Below are 14,449 nucleotides of genomic sequence, written 5' to 3'. Positions count from 1 at the left end.
CCAACCAATGCTGACTGGAGATTCCAATAACTTGGTTCAATGGGCCAACTAAATCATGATGCCCAAATCATTTTGGGGGAAACCCATGGCCTGTTCCTATGATGAGGAAACAGTGAGACCCGTATGGTACGAGGTTAGTCCTTTGAGCTTTTAATGATCTTTTGGTGAATACATGGAGTTCAGGAGTGAACGCTGAGTAAATGCGGGTTACTTTATAAGATAAAGATCACTTATATGGGAGAGAAGTGGGGCCGCTTCAAAGGAGAACTGAACGAGTCAGAAAGGATATAGTGATAAGTATATCATCGTTTACACAAACGATCGAACAGTTCAAGGACAAGCACTTCTACTGTCTACCAGTAAAGTCGGTATGCTTATTCGAGCGAAGGTTCAAGGAGCATTATCTACCTATCGTATGTTATATCTGATCAAGAAACTATCACCAAGTCAAACTCCGCGTCTGTCTATTTGGTGTGTGCTACTGAAATGTCAATCTCATCCATGTGGGGGATTGTTGGAAAATGTGGGTTGTAGTCCCACATTGTCAAGTCAATTTGATCCATAGTTTGAGTGGACGAATGTCACGTACGCACGACAAGTGACATTTGGAATGTGTTTCTCCCCCAGGAGAGCTTTCTGAGGCACTTTGAATCACTCAAAATGACTGAGAGATGGATGAGATATGATCATCCAAAGTTAGGGCCCGTTGGGGTTCCTTAAAAAATGTAAACTTATAACTTAAAGTTAAAAAGTGCAATATAAGTGATATGAACATAGTAATTATAAGTTAGTTAAGTGTTTGGATAATTTTATGTATAAGTTACTTATAAGTTACTAATGTGTTTGGTAAATCATAACTTATAAGTCATAATTTTTTAAAAATAAATAAATTTAATATAATAATTTAATATAAGAATATATAATTAATGAAAAAAATAAAACTATAAATATGAAATTCAAATTACTAAAAATGATAGAGTAATGCTATGTAACCCAAAATTTAAATTGTAAAATTACGTCGCATGACATGTGTCAAGATTAACAATTGGGCGCGTATGAATGCACGCGGAGTCACATAATATTACGATGAAAATTACCATTTATAAAGTATTTGGGAAAAAATGTAACAATATTTGGGGGTTTTAGTATTTCCCAAATAAAAAAAATTATAAAATATTAACTTAATATGTGCGGCAATATCATCCGTTTTGCATAACATAACATTGATAAGGGGCATAAATTAGAATAATACTAAAACTTCTTCAAATTCAATTTAAATAAAATGGAACTTTTAATCATAAATTTTGGAATAAAGAAAAATAGTTTAATCAATGCAATAGTAGGGTGAAGAAGAAAATAAAGGAGGAATCGACGCTAACGGGAAAATGAGAAGTGGAATTTTAGCACTTCCCTACTTTCGAATAATGGTCATATAAGTGTTAAAATGTCACGATAAACGAAGTTCCCAAACTGTCGCATGAAATACAGAATGAGATTTTCAGCATATAAGTTACAAAAACGGAACGCCAAACATGCACTTAGTCTCTTAGTTGTGGAAATTTGTGTAGAATAATGAAAGTCCCACATTGATTTTGCTAAGGAGAATGCATAACTGTATATAAAAACACTTATGTAGTGTTCAAATGTGTTACTTATGTATTGTTTCAACACCTACGTGCGCGCGGGGGGTGCAAATCTGGGCTTTCGAGGGGCAATCCGAGGCTTGCGAAGCCTTCAAGGTTGCCCGCTGTGTGCGACGTGCGGACACGAATGTAGCAGAAAATTGGCCCGAATAATTACGGACGGACTAGTTTTGCTAAATTTAATTTCCACTGGGTTTGGGCTCTTAAATTCTTAATTCGTTTTTAATAAGAATTATTATAATTGATTTGGCATAATAATAATAATCTAATTCAATTACGGATTTGATTATTAATTAACGCGGTTTATTTAATTACGCGTGAAGTAGCTCACACGTTTTCCCTCGAGCCTATATATTATCATATCAGGTTTAGGGTTTATTCATTTATTCGAAATATACCACACAAGCCGCCTCCTAAACAAAAATCATACTCTCTTCTGGTGATAGTTTCTTGCTCCGTTCTTGTTCGCGAAGGCGCTGTTCGTGCAGCAACGCTGTTTTCTCATTTTATCCTGGGAGGCTAACGACTCGCACATACGGTGAGGGCCGTAATAGTTATAAGGAGACAGTTATACGTTGGACTTGAGAACTTCTCCTTTATATCCTTTTTGTTCTTTCTGTTATTCGTATATTTTGTATGTATTAATCGCAGATTGTGGATCACATTTAGAACCACTCGTTACTTAACGGTTTTCTCATAAAAATGTAATATTTTAATTAAATAAAAAATAAGTGTAGAATTATTTTTTTATTATAAATATAGTAATAGATAAACCAAGAGAGAAGAGAAAGAGAGAAGATGAGAGAATATATTATTTCCAAGTAAGTTTACAAGTTCCACTTATATGGTTATTTATAGGTGTAGGATATACAAGATACATGAATCGATGCCTCAACTAGATGGTCTCATGTTTGTCTTCTCTCACTCATAATGATACTTTTGCAAAATTACTTGCCCAAATAATCAAATTACGAGCGCAATTCCTAGATCATTGCATTAAGTCAATTCATTTAGATAATGTCGGAGAATTCACATTTGTAACTTTTTTCGACGATTGCATGTCTATAGGAATCTCAGTTGAACACCCACTTCCTCATGTACATACACAAAATGGTTAGCCGAGTCCATTATCAAAACTCCCAACTTACTGCAAGACCATTGTTGTTGAAACAAAATTACCTACATCTATTGGGGTCACGCAATACTTCATGCTGCTAATATTATTAGGATTAGACCAACTTCCTACAACCAACATTCTCGCTTGAGCAACCTGGTACTTGGTCAAGTTCCTAATATTTCTCACTTCAAAATTTTCGGAAGTGCTGTATATGTATCGATTGCTCCACCACAAAGATCGAAGATGGGAGCTCAAAGAAGAGTAGGTATCTACATTGGTTTTGATTCCACATCAATAATTAATATCTGGAGCCTCTAACCGGAGACTTATATACCGCAAGATATGCAGATTGTCATTTTGACAAGTCTATGTTTCCTCCCTTATTGGGAGATAAACAATTAAATAAAGTTAATCCTGACATAACATGGAATGCTTCAGGATTATATTTTCTAGATCACGTACCGGTCAATGCGAACTTGAAGTTAAAACAATTATTTATATGCAAAATATCGCAATCCAAATGTCTGACGCATTTAACGATTCTAGAAATATAACTAAATCTCATATACCTGCAGTAAATACTCCAGCTAGAATAGATATACCAATTCAAAAATCAGATACAAAAGAATTGGTATAGAATCAAAGCCACGCCTGAAGGGTGGTAGACTGGTCAGTGTAAAAGATGTTGCACCACGAAAAAGAAAAATAAAGAAAATTGCCCCGGAAGTGGCACATGCTCCAGAAGAAGCAAATACCCCTGAAGTGGTATATATCCTGAAGAGATTTCCAGTCCCTGAAGATACGGGATTAAACAATCATGAATTCAATAAATTATGTGCATGATATGAAATTATGGGATCGAAGTAAGCCATAATCGATGATGTATTTGTGTATTCTACAGCATTGAATGTAGACATAAATTCTGATCCTAAACCACAAAGTGTGGATGAATGTCGTCGAAGAAAAGACTGGCCAAAATGGAAAGACGCAATCCAAACAGAATTAAATTTATTGCGTAAAAGAGAAGTATTTCGACCTGTTGTCCAAACACCAATTGGTGTGAACCCTGTTGGGAATAAATTGGTATTAATAAGAAATGAAATGAAAACAATGAATTATGAGATATAAAGCCTGACTTGTAGCACAGGGATTTTCTCAAAGGCCTGACATTGATTATCAAGAGACATACTCGTTGGTGATGGATGGAATTACTTTTCGTTTTATACTAGGTATGGCATCTAAAGAAAAATTGGAAACACGTCTTATGGACGTCGTTACTGCATACCTGTATGGTTCACTTGATAGTGAAATTTTTATGAAAATCCCAGAAGGGTTAAAAATGGATGAGTTCAAGAAACCTCGTCATATATACTCCATTAAACTTCAACGATCATTGTATGGACTGAAACATCTAGTCGTATGTGGTATAACTAGACTACGTCGTTATTTAAAAAAGATGGGTATATTAATAACCAAATTTTCTCCATGTGTTTTTTTATCAAAAAATCACAATCTGGTTTTGTAATTATTGCTGTATATGTGGATGATTTAAATCTTATAGGAATAGCTACGGAGGTTAATGATGCTGTCATATTACCTAAAGACAGAGTTTGAAATGAAAGATTTTGGAAGGACAAAATATTGTCCTTGGGATACAAGTCGAGCACTTGTCAACAGGAATTTTCCTCCACCAATCCACATATACAGAAAAGGTTTTGAACAGATTTTACATGGATAAATCTTATCCATGACTACTCCAATGGTGGTTAGATCTTTAGAGCCTGATAAAGATCCATTTCGACCACGGAGAAGATGATGAAGAGGTTTTTGGTCCTGAAATTCCATATCTATGTGTAATTGGTGCACTATTTATCTTGCAAATAATACAAGGCCAGATATTGCTTTTGCTGTGAACTTATTGGCTAGATTTAGCTCTGCTTCGATGGACAGATATTGGAATGGGATCAAACATATATTTCATTATCTTCGTGGAACAATTGATGTTGGGTTATATTTCTTGAAAAAACTCAACATCTCAGTTGATCGGATATGCAGACGTTGAATATTTATCAGATCCTCATTTTGGCAAATCACAAACTGGATATGTATTTACATGTTGCGGTGCAGCCATTTCCTGAAAATCCACGAAACAAACTACAATGGCAACCTCAACAAATCACTCGGAACTATTTGTAATTCGTAAAGGCAGTAGAGAATGTGTTTGATTGCGGTCTATCATCAAGAATATTCAAGAATCATGTGGATTACCGGACATCACAAGAAAGGTCCTACTGTCATGTTTGAGGACAACACTGCGTGCATTGATCAACTTAAGGAAGGATATATCCAAGGAAGACAGGACGAAACACATTTCACCAAAATTCTATTTACACTCACGAACTTCAAAAGAAGGAGAAATTGATATACAACAAATCGATCATGTGACAACCTTGCGGATTTATTCACGAAATCATTACCGAATTCAACATTTGGGAAGTTACGACATAACATTGGAATGCGACGATTCAAAAATTTTTTAAAACAAAACTTCGGAGAATGATTAGGTTTTTCCAAGGGAGATTTACGTTTTTTCCTTCGCCCAAGTTTTTATCCCACTGGGTTTTTCTTTGCAAGATTTTAACGAGAGCAATTTATGATCCATACTATCATTGACACTCAGAGGGGAGTGTTATAAGTTGATTGTCATGTCGTCAAAAGTTAAATAGTAATGCTAGATTCATAGGAGTAGATATTTCACATTGCATTTAATGAACATCGTTGCTTGTATTGGCTATAAATAACCTCATTTGTTAAAAATGAAAATGTACCAAGCAGCTTCTTTTTCTCCCTATCACTCTCTTACTATCTTATCTTTCTGCTCTATTTAATTTTACAGAGGTTCGATATAACACTATTATAGCTAGTTTTTACATCACTGTTAATATTGAGCACAAAAATATTAGATGAATTATTTCCTGGGCGAAATTCTAGTAAGAAAGGAGGCATTTTTGGTAATTTCACGAAGTGGCTTGTTTGTGAATCTCATAATATTGTAAATCCAGGCACCAGATATTGCCCCAGCTATTGGACCCAACAGATATATCCAAATCCCGTCGTAGCGGCTCGTCACCAAAACTGGGCCCAAACTTCTTGCTGGATTCATTGATGCCCCTGTTATTGGTCTGTCAAACAACCCATTTCACAAATGAGCCATCATAAAAACGACTCCAAGAAAAGTTCAGAGAATCAGAATAACAGAAAAAAAAAGGTTTAGGATAGATACTTCAACCATAGGGTACCCCTTTCATAAATCTTAAAATAAATAAATTATGATTTAAACTTAAACTAAATAAATGATTTATAAGTGATAAATTGATGAATGCTTATAAGTTATATAAGTGTTTAGATAATTTTACTTATAATTCAATTTTTTTACTTAAATCGACTAAAATAAATAATTTTAAATATAATATCTTAATTCTTATATTTAAAGTTAGATTAATATTAAAAAATATTTTTAAAACTAAAATTAATAAAAAAACGAAAAATTAAAAATAAGTTGAGAAAAGTACGTCGTTACTAACATTCAACTTAATATCTTATAAATTATAAATTCAACTTATAAATTGAGTCGACAAACGTTCGTCGATAAGTTGTTGCGGACTTATAAGTTATTCAGTCGACTTATCATATTTGTCAAACAGTATATTACGATGATACTACTTTTTCACCTATTTCTTGAAGTCCTATAATGATCCATTGAAGTTTTTATTGTTTATAGAAATGTAAAAAGTTGAATAATAAATCAAAAAAATATAAGAAACAATAAGATAGAGCGAGTATTGATTATATTTGAAATAAAAATTGGGGAGAGAAAAATAATGTTGTACATTATACGTACCCTGCAATAATCACATTAAGTAACACAATAGCTCCAATTGCAAGCCCTGCAAGTTCGCCAATCTGCATTAACGTTTAACAAAAATCAAGGCCTTAAAATTCAGATATCGGATCTATTCCGTACGTCTCCAAAAAATCTAGGACTCGTTAATTTTCCGTATATCTGAGAGGTCAATCACGGGTGTTGGTTCTAAATATCACTTTGGGGGTTAAAAATAACCATAAATGTCACTTCAAAACGGTACACTGTGTACCGTTTATGCAAAACACCTAAAACGGAACTTCGTGTGACGTTTTGGCATTTTGAATTTTTTTTATGCGTAAAACGGTAGATAAAGTTCTGTTTTGGTACAAAACGCTATATGATGTACCGTTTTGAGCCAAAACGCTACTTCAACCACCGTTTTGCACATTATAAAAAATTAAAAAAAATATTAAAGTACCAAAACGGCACACTAAGTACCGTTTTACATTAAAAATACAAAACGGAAGACGAAGTATCGTTATGAAATAACATTTTGGGCCATTATTTTCAAAAGTGACATTTTGGACCATTTAGCACTCAAAAGCGACATTTTGGTCCATTATTCCTCAATCACTCTACTAACACTTTATTTACTCGAATCTTGATCTCCGCAAGGAAAAAAGAATTCAACTACTAGATTTTTTCGGCTAGAGTGTTGATAGAAATTAGGGTCCCATGCATTTGTTCGATGCTTATTGCTTAAAATAAAATTATCAAGGCATAGTTGAGAATTTTTTTTTTGTTATACTATTAATCTATTCAAGTTGCAAATTTCCTTCAATAATACACGCCATTGACATAGACGACAGCGATTTAAAACTGAATGAAGCCAATCATCATGAAAAAACAATTCCCTAAACGTGACAAAGTATATAGAAGGCGGATTTAAAAAATCTGTTCAACTCGAATGAGTATTAGGAATTCGGATATCATTTTAACCAGGTTAATTAACAAGGTGAAGAAAGAAGACTTACAGCTCTGTTATCGGTGGCCACACCAGATATAACAAACATCAGGAAGAATGTGATTATAAACTCCAACACCAAAGACTGCAGGTTTGTCCCTGTCGGAAATGTTCCCGGAGATATGTCTTTAGTACCCTGAAAAATTAACCTGATCGTTTCGCTGGCTAACGTTGCCCCTATAATTTGTGCTGCAACATAAGCTGGTACCTAACATTATAAAAAATTTAAGATCGTGCTAGCAAATGTTGTACAAAATTTAGCTCAAAGCATGCTCTTAGATGAGTGTAGGTACTGTTAGGCTATTATTTTCATCGTTTGTGGCGTGATGTCTGTTTTTAAATGTGAGAGGCTATCTTAAGGCGTGCTCTTAGATGAGTCTAGGTTGTGTTCGTAAATGTATCAAAATTTAGTCATAAAAAATATTTAAACTTGCTAAAATCATCATAAAAATGAATATATAAAGTTAATAGAAACCAAAATTTAGGTCATTAACGGGTTAACACAGGAGATAGTTAGTTACATGTTTCCACGGAAATCTCTTGACAGAGGCGAATGCAATGGTGACAGCAGGGTTAATTTTCCGTATATCTGAGAGGTCAATCACGGGTGTTGGTTCTAAATATCACTTTGGGGGTTAAAAATAACCATAAATGTCACTTCAAAACGGTACACTGTGTACCGTTTATGCAAAACACCTAAAACGGAACTTCGTGTGACGTTTTGGCATTTTGAATTTTTTTTATGCGTAAAACGGTAGATAAAGTTCTGTTTTGGTACAAAACGCTATATGATGTACCGTTTTGAGCCAAAACGCTACTTCAACCACCGTTTTGCACATTATAAAAAAATTAAAAAAAAATATTAAAGTACCAAAACGGCACACTAAGTACCGTTTTACATTAAAAATACAAAACGGAAGACGAAGTATCGTTATGAAATAACATTTTGGGCCATTATTTTCAAAAGTGACATTTTGGACCATTTAGCACTCAAAAGCGACATTTTGGTCCATTATTCCTCAATCACTCTACTAACACTTTATTTACTCGAACTCTTGATCTCCGCAAGGAAAAAAGAATTCAACTACTAGATTTTTTCGGCTAGAGTGTTGATAGAAATTAGGGTCCCATGCATTTGTTCGATGCTTATTGCTTAAAATAAAATTATCAAGGCATAGTTGAGAATTTTTTTTTTGTTATACTATTAATCTATTCAAGTTGCAAATTTCCTTCAATAATACACGCCATTGACATAGACGACAGCGATTTAAAACTGAATGAAGCCAATCATCATGAAAAAACAATTCCCTAAACGTGACAAAGTATATAGAAGGCGGATTTAAAAAATCTGTTCAACTCGAATGAGTATTAGGAATTCGGATATCATTTTAACCAGGTTAATTAACAAGGTGAAGAAAGAAGACTTACAGCTCTGTTATCGGTGGCCACACCAGATATAACAAACATCAGGAAGAATGTGATTATAAACTCCAACACCAAAGACTGCAGGTTTGTCCCTGTCGGAAATGTTCCCGGAGATATGTCTTTAGTACCCTGAAAAATTAACCTGATCGTTTCGCTGGCTAACGTTGCCCCTATAATTTGTGCTGCAACATAAGCTGGTACCTAACATTATAAAAAATTTAAGATCGTGCTAGCAAATGTTGTACAAAATTTAGCTCAAAGCATGCTCTTAGATGAGTGTAGGTACTGTTAGGCTATTATATTTCATCGTTTGTGGCGTGATGTCTGTTTTTAAATGTGAGAGGCTATCTTAAGGCGTGCTCTTAGATGAGTCTAGGTTGTGTTCGTAAATGTATCAAAATTTAGTCATAAAAAATATTTAAACTTGCTAAAATCATCATAAAAATGAATATATAAAGTTAATAGAAACCAAAATTTAGGTCATTAACGGGTTAACACAGGAGATAGTTAGTTACATGTTTCCACGGAAATCTCTTGACAGAGGCGAATGCAATGGTGACAGCAGATTAATATGAGCACCAGAAATGTGTCCAATTGAGTAAATCATCACCATTACAGCCAGTCCCCATACCATAGCAACTCCCGGCAATGTAACCACTTTGTCCTTTGACAAATTAACCGTCACCGCGCAATCTCCCGCAAATATTAGAAAATATGTGCCCAACATCTCTGCAATTAGCTGCATGTAAATATTTCAGTAATTCATTGACTAGTATATTCATGACAAGGTTAATAATAGATTCAATCATACTTATCGAAGTATGTAATGTAATTCATAAACTCGATACAGTGTTGCTGTGTTAGAGTTGCTTAATATTTCTGCAAATAGCTCTGTGTTGTGGTTTCCCTGTTTATAGTTCTCATTATTAGTTTACAAAATTAAAGATGATACAATGAGTTTAAGATCTTGTTTATGGGACAATATTCCGAATGGTGCCGATTGATAGTTACTAAATAAATTTCATGCTACCAAAACTGTCCTTCACTTAAAACTTCATTTTTGGGATTGTAAAGAAGAGTTCCATTTTCGAATTCAAGACTTCTATATAAGCATGCTCATTGATACAAATCTGAGCAACTCTCTGAAACTATAACGTTCCGAGAAAAAAGACAAGGAAACTTCTTTGCCAACATAGGGTTCATACAGTGATCGAGGTCTTAGTTTTTCTTAAAGATGTCAAGGATTGGAGAGGGTTGGTGCTGTGGTCGAGATCTTGGTTTCTCATAAAGATGTCAAGGATTGGACTCCTGGCATGTGCCTGCTATCTATATATAAAAAAAAACTCTTTTGATTTTATTTCCAGGTTAAGGGAAATTAAAAACCTAAGTCTCTAGCTACTTAACAAAACAGAGAACCGGAAAGAAACTTAACTTTAATTATCAATCTAGCCAAACACTTATAGATTGTAGTATTTGTTATTATTTGTTACCTACTTACCTTTTGTATAAAAGGAAGAGTTACAAAACAGCCGTCACTGGAGTGGTCACCGGAGGGTTCATGCATATTATCCTCAAGTACAGAGAGAGCAATATCTCCATCGTTCCCGTTCCTGTCTGTCATCTCCTGAGCCATATCTGCAATATATGTAACTGTCTTTGAAATTATAGATTTATAGAGACAGATCTTGTTCCAGCACCAACTACACAGGGAATATTACTGAATACCAAGCCACCAAATAATGACTTGCTGCAAAAGACAAAGCAGACTTTTCACATAATAATATTATCAAGTCATTGTTATATTTATAGCAGATGGAGTATGTATTAGTGCAAAGTGTGTAATATGCGGAAGCAAATGACATGTAAAATGTGTTTGTAGTTGGATTATATATGTTTTCAGATCTTCGGTCGGTTACTTATAATCTATATAAGTTAGAAGTACTATTTCTGGTTTGTTAAATTCTTCTAACTTATCACTTGAACAGATTTATCAGTTGAAATATAACAAGTAGGCAATCTTTTATACAATTATTCAAAACAGTCTTTGATTGGTCGAACTTAATATGGTAAACTAATATTAATCCAAGAAGTAACTGTAATTACATCAAGTTCTAGTTTGATTGTAGTAACTGAAGTAACTATAGTTTATCAATTATCATCCTTACTCTGGAAGTCAAGATCGGTGTCGTGTCTATGAGGATGAGCTTGCTTATCTGAGACTGAAATAAAGACCTGGAAAATGGGTTTGTGTGAGAATTGGCAAACTGCTGGCTAGAACCAACATGAGTGACGTCTACCATGCCTTTTTATAAACTTGGTCACACACAAAGTGAAAATACATGGTTCTGTGCTTCATACGACTGTGAAATACTGGATATTTACATAGATATGTAGATCCTACATTTTCACAGCATATCCGTGGAATTGAGCATAGTGGTAGCTGGAGCTCTTGAAGCAGATTAGTACACCATTTTTTGCTCAGCGGAAACAGTTCTGTAGTCTGCTTCAGTGGATGAGCGTGCCACTGTTCGTTGCTTGCGAAAAGACCAACTAATCTGAGTGCATCCGTAATAGGCAACATAGCTGGATGTAAAGTTTCTGTCCATAACAAAGTTGAGGCCGTAGGTCTAGAGATAATGTACAAGCCACACATGCTGGGGGCTTTGAGGTAACCAAGAGACGCTAGTTTATTCACCAAGGTGAGTGCATGAATTGGACTAGTTTATTCACTGAAAATGCAAGGGCAGGCCCGCCTGGTGACTGCAGATATTGCAAATGCAACTTGCAGTAACATAAATTTACATGTAAAATAAGCTGTAAAGGATAACTATTCCATATACAGTTTTTCCCCAAAGTTGTTTTTGCAGAAATTATAAGATCATTGGAGCTTACTCTACGAACTTAAGATTTTATTGTTGGAAAATCTGGGTAGTAGTACCACATTGTCAAGTCAATTTGAGACATAGTATGAGTGGACGAATGTCGCGTGCGGGCGACTAAGAGAGCTTTATGAGGCACTTTGAATCACTCAAAATGACTAAGAGATGGATGCGATATGATCATTCAAAGTTAGTCTCTTAGCTGTGGAAATTTGTGTAGAATAATGAAAGTCCCACATTGAATGTGCAAAGGAGAATGCATAGCTTTAAATAGTAAAACACTTATGTAGTGTTCAAATGTGTTACTTATGTATTGCTCCAACACCTACTTGCCCGCAGGGGTGCAAATCTTGGGCTTTCGAGGGCCAATCAGAGGCTTGCGAAGCCCTCGAGGTTACCCGCGTGTGCGCGTGCGGACACATGTAGCTGAAAAATTGGCCCGAATAATTACGGATGGACTGGTTTTGCTAAATTTAATTTACACTGGGATTGGGCTCTTAAATTCTTAATTCGTTTTTTATTACGAATTATTATAATTGATTTGGCATAATAATAATCTGATTCAATTGTGGATTTGATTATTAATTACCGCGGTTTATTTACTTACACGTGAAGTACCTCACACATTTTCCCTCAACCCATATATTATCATATCATAGGTTTAGGGTTTATTCATTAATTCGAAATATACCACACAGTCGCCTCCTAAACAAAAACCATACTCTATTCTGGTGATAGTTTCTTGCTCCGTTCTTGTTCGCCGAAGGCGCTGTTCGTGCAGCAACGTCGTTTTCTCGTTTTATCCTGGGAGGCTAACGACTCGCACATACAGTGAGGGCCGTAATAGCTTTAATGAGACAGTTATACCCTGGACTTGAGAACTTCTCCATTTATATCATTTTTGTTCTTTCTGTTATTCGTATGTTTTGTATGTATTAATCGCAGATTGTGAATCACAATCTTAAAGCTATTAGTATTTAATATATGTGACTAATACATCTGTTTCTACCTGTTTTGTAGAGTAACAGATCTATGAACGATAACACTGTGAACAATACGATAAATATGACGGCTGATCCCAACGCACAGATCACTGGATCTGGGGTTCACCAGCAGGCGACTAACCCTAACGCATGAATGTTGCTACTGAGAAGGCAAACATGGTGGAGCATGTTGAAAGCTCCAAGCAAAAGAAGGGCACTTCTGGTAAAAGGGAAAAACTGGCACCAAATGGAGGGATTTCGAAATCGAAATTCCAAGGGAAGTGCTACAACTGTGATACAGTGGGTCATAGGTCTTCTGATTGCAAGAGGCCCAAAAAGGCCAACAAGAAGAAAGAAGCAAACATGGTCGATCACATGTCCAAGGAGATGGGTGATATAGACCTCTGTGCTACGGTCTCTGAAGTGAACCTAGTCGGCTCCAATCCGCGTGAGTGGTGGATTAATACTGGTGCTATTAGGCATGTTTGCTCAGACAAGGCGATTTTCTCTAGCCTTAAGGCTTCCGATGCTGGTGAGAAGCTTTGCATGGGGAATTCAGCGACTTCTACTGTTGAAGGTGAAGGCACGATGATTCTAAAGATGAACTCTGGGAAGAATCTGACTTTGAAGAATGTACTGTATGTGCCTGATATTCGCAAAAACCTTGTGTCTGGTTCTTTGTTGAATAATCATGGCTTTCATTTTGTAATTGAGTCAGATAAAGTTGTTTTATCTAAGAGTGGTATGTTTGTAGGCAAGGGCTATGTAACTGATGGGCTATTTAAGCTCAATGTTATGTCCATAAGGACGATAATGAATGAAGATTTCTTCTGCTTACTTGCTTGAGTCTCCTAATTTATGGCATGCTAGATTAGAACATGTTAATTATGACACTTTACGAAGGTTAAGTGTAAAATAATACTACCAAATTAACAATTGATAAATATAAGTGTCAGACTTGTGTTGAGGCAAAATTAACGAGATCGTCATTTAAAGTGTGGAAAGAAACACCAAAGTGCTAGACCTAATACATAGCGATATATGTGATTTAAAATTCGCTCCAACTAGAGGGGAAACAAGTTTTACATTCATAGATGACTGTACAAAATACTGCTATGTATATTGCTGAAAAGCAAAGACCAAGTTATAGATAAATTTAAAATCTATAAGGAAGAAGTTAAGACACGACAAACTGAGAAAATCAAAACGATACGAAATGATCGTGGAGGTGAATATGTTGAACCCTTTGGGAATTTGTTCACAACATGGTAATCCATGAGGTCACTGTACCATACTCCCCTCAGCCAAATGGAGTGGCTGAGAGGAAGAATCGCACTCTCAAAAAAATGATGAATACAATGTTGCTAAGCCCTGGACTTCCGCAGTCGATGTGGGGGAAGCCCTTTCGCGTGAATATATTTTAATTACTATGCGCAAGAATAAGGACGTCCTTGAAATGTGGAAGAAAAAGAAACCAAGTTACCAACCCTGAAAGTGTGGGGGTGCCTGGAAA

The 14,449-nt window shown here is 35.3% G+C and overlaps 1 protein-coding gene across 1 annotated transcript; it reads right to left on the bottom strand.

The window, feature by feature from the left end:
- Window positions 1-5,658: 5,658 nt before the first annotated feature.
- On the bottom strand, window positions 5,659-10,915 carry LOC141678463 (aquaporin NIP1-1-like). Its single transcript, XM_074484790.1, has 6 exons — window positions 10,573-10,915; window positions 9,646-9,813; window positions 8,171-8,227; window positions 7,660-7,857; window positions 6,662-6,723; window positions 5,659-5,942 (listed from the first exon to the last, which is right to left on the bottom strand). The coding sequence occupies exons 1-6, from the start codon at window positions 10,705-10,707 to the stop codon at window positions 5,729-5,731; spliced, it is 834 nt and encodes a 277-aa protein (XP_074340891.1). The 5' UTR covers window positions 10,708-10,915; the 3' UTR covers window positions 5,659-5,728.
- Window positions 10,916-14,449: the final 3,534 nt, after the last annotated feature.

This window comes from Apium graveolens, chromosome 8 (genome assembly GCF_009905375.1).
Source record: "Apium graveolens cultivar Ventura chromosome 8, ASM990537v1, whole genome shotgun sequence".
Classification (NCBI taxonomy): Eukaryota; Viridiplantae; Streptophyta; class Magnoliopsida; order Apiales; family Apiaceae; genus Apium; species Apium graveolens.
The sequence above is the reverse complement of the archived record's forward strand: the minus strand, read 5'-3'. Positions and strand labels throughout refer to the sequence as shown.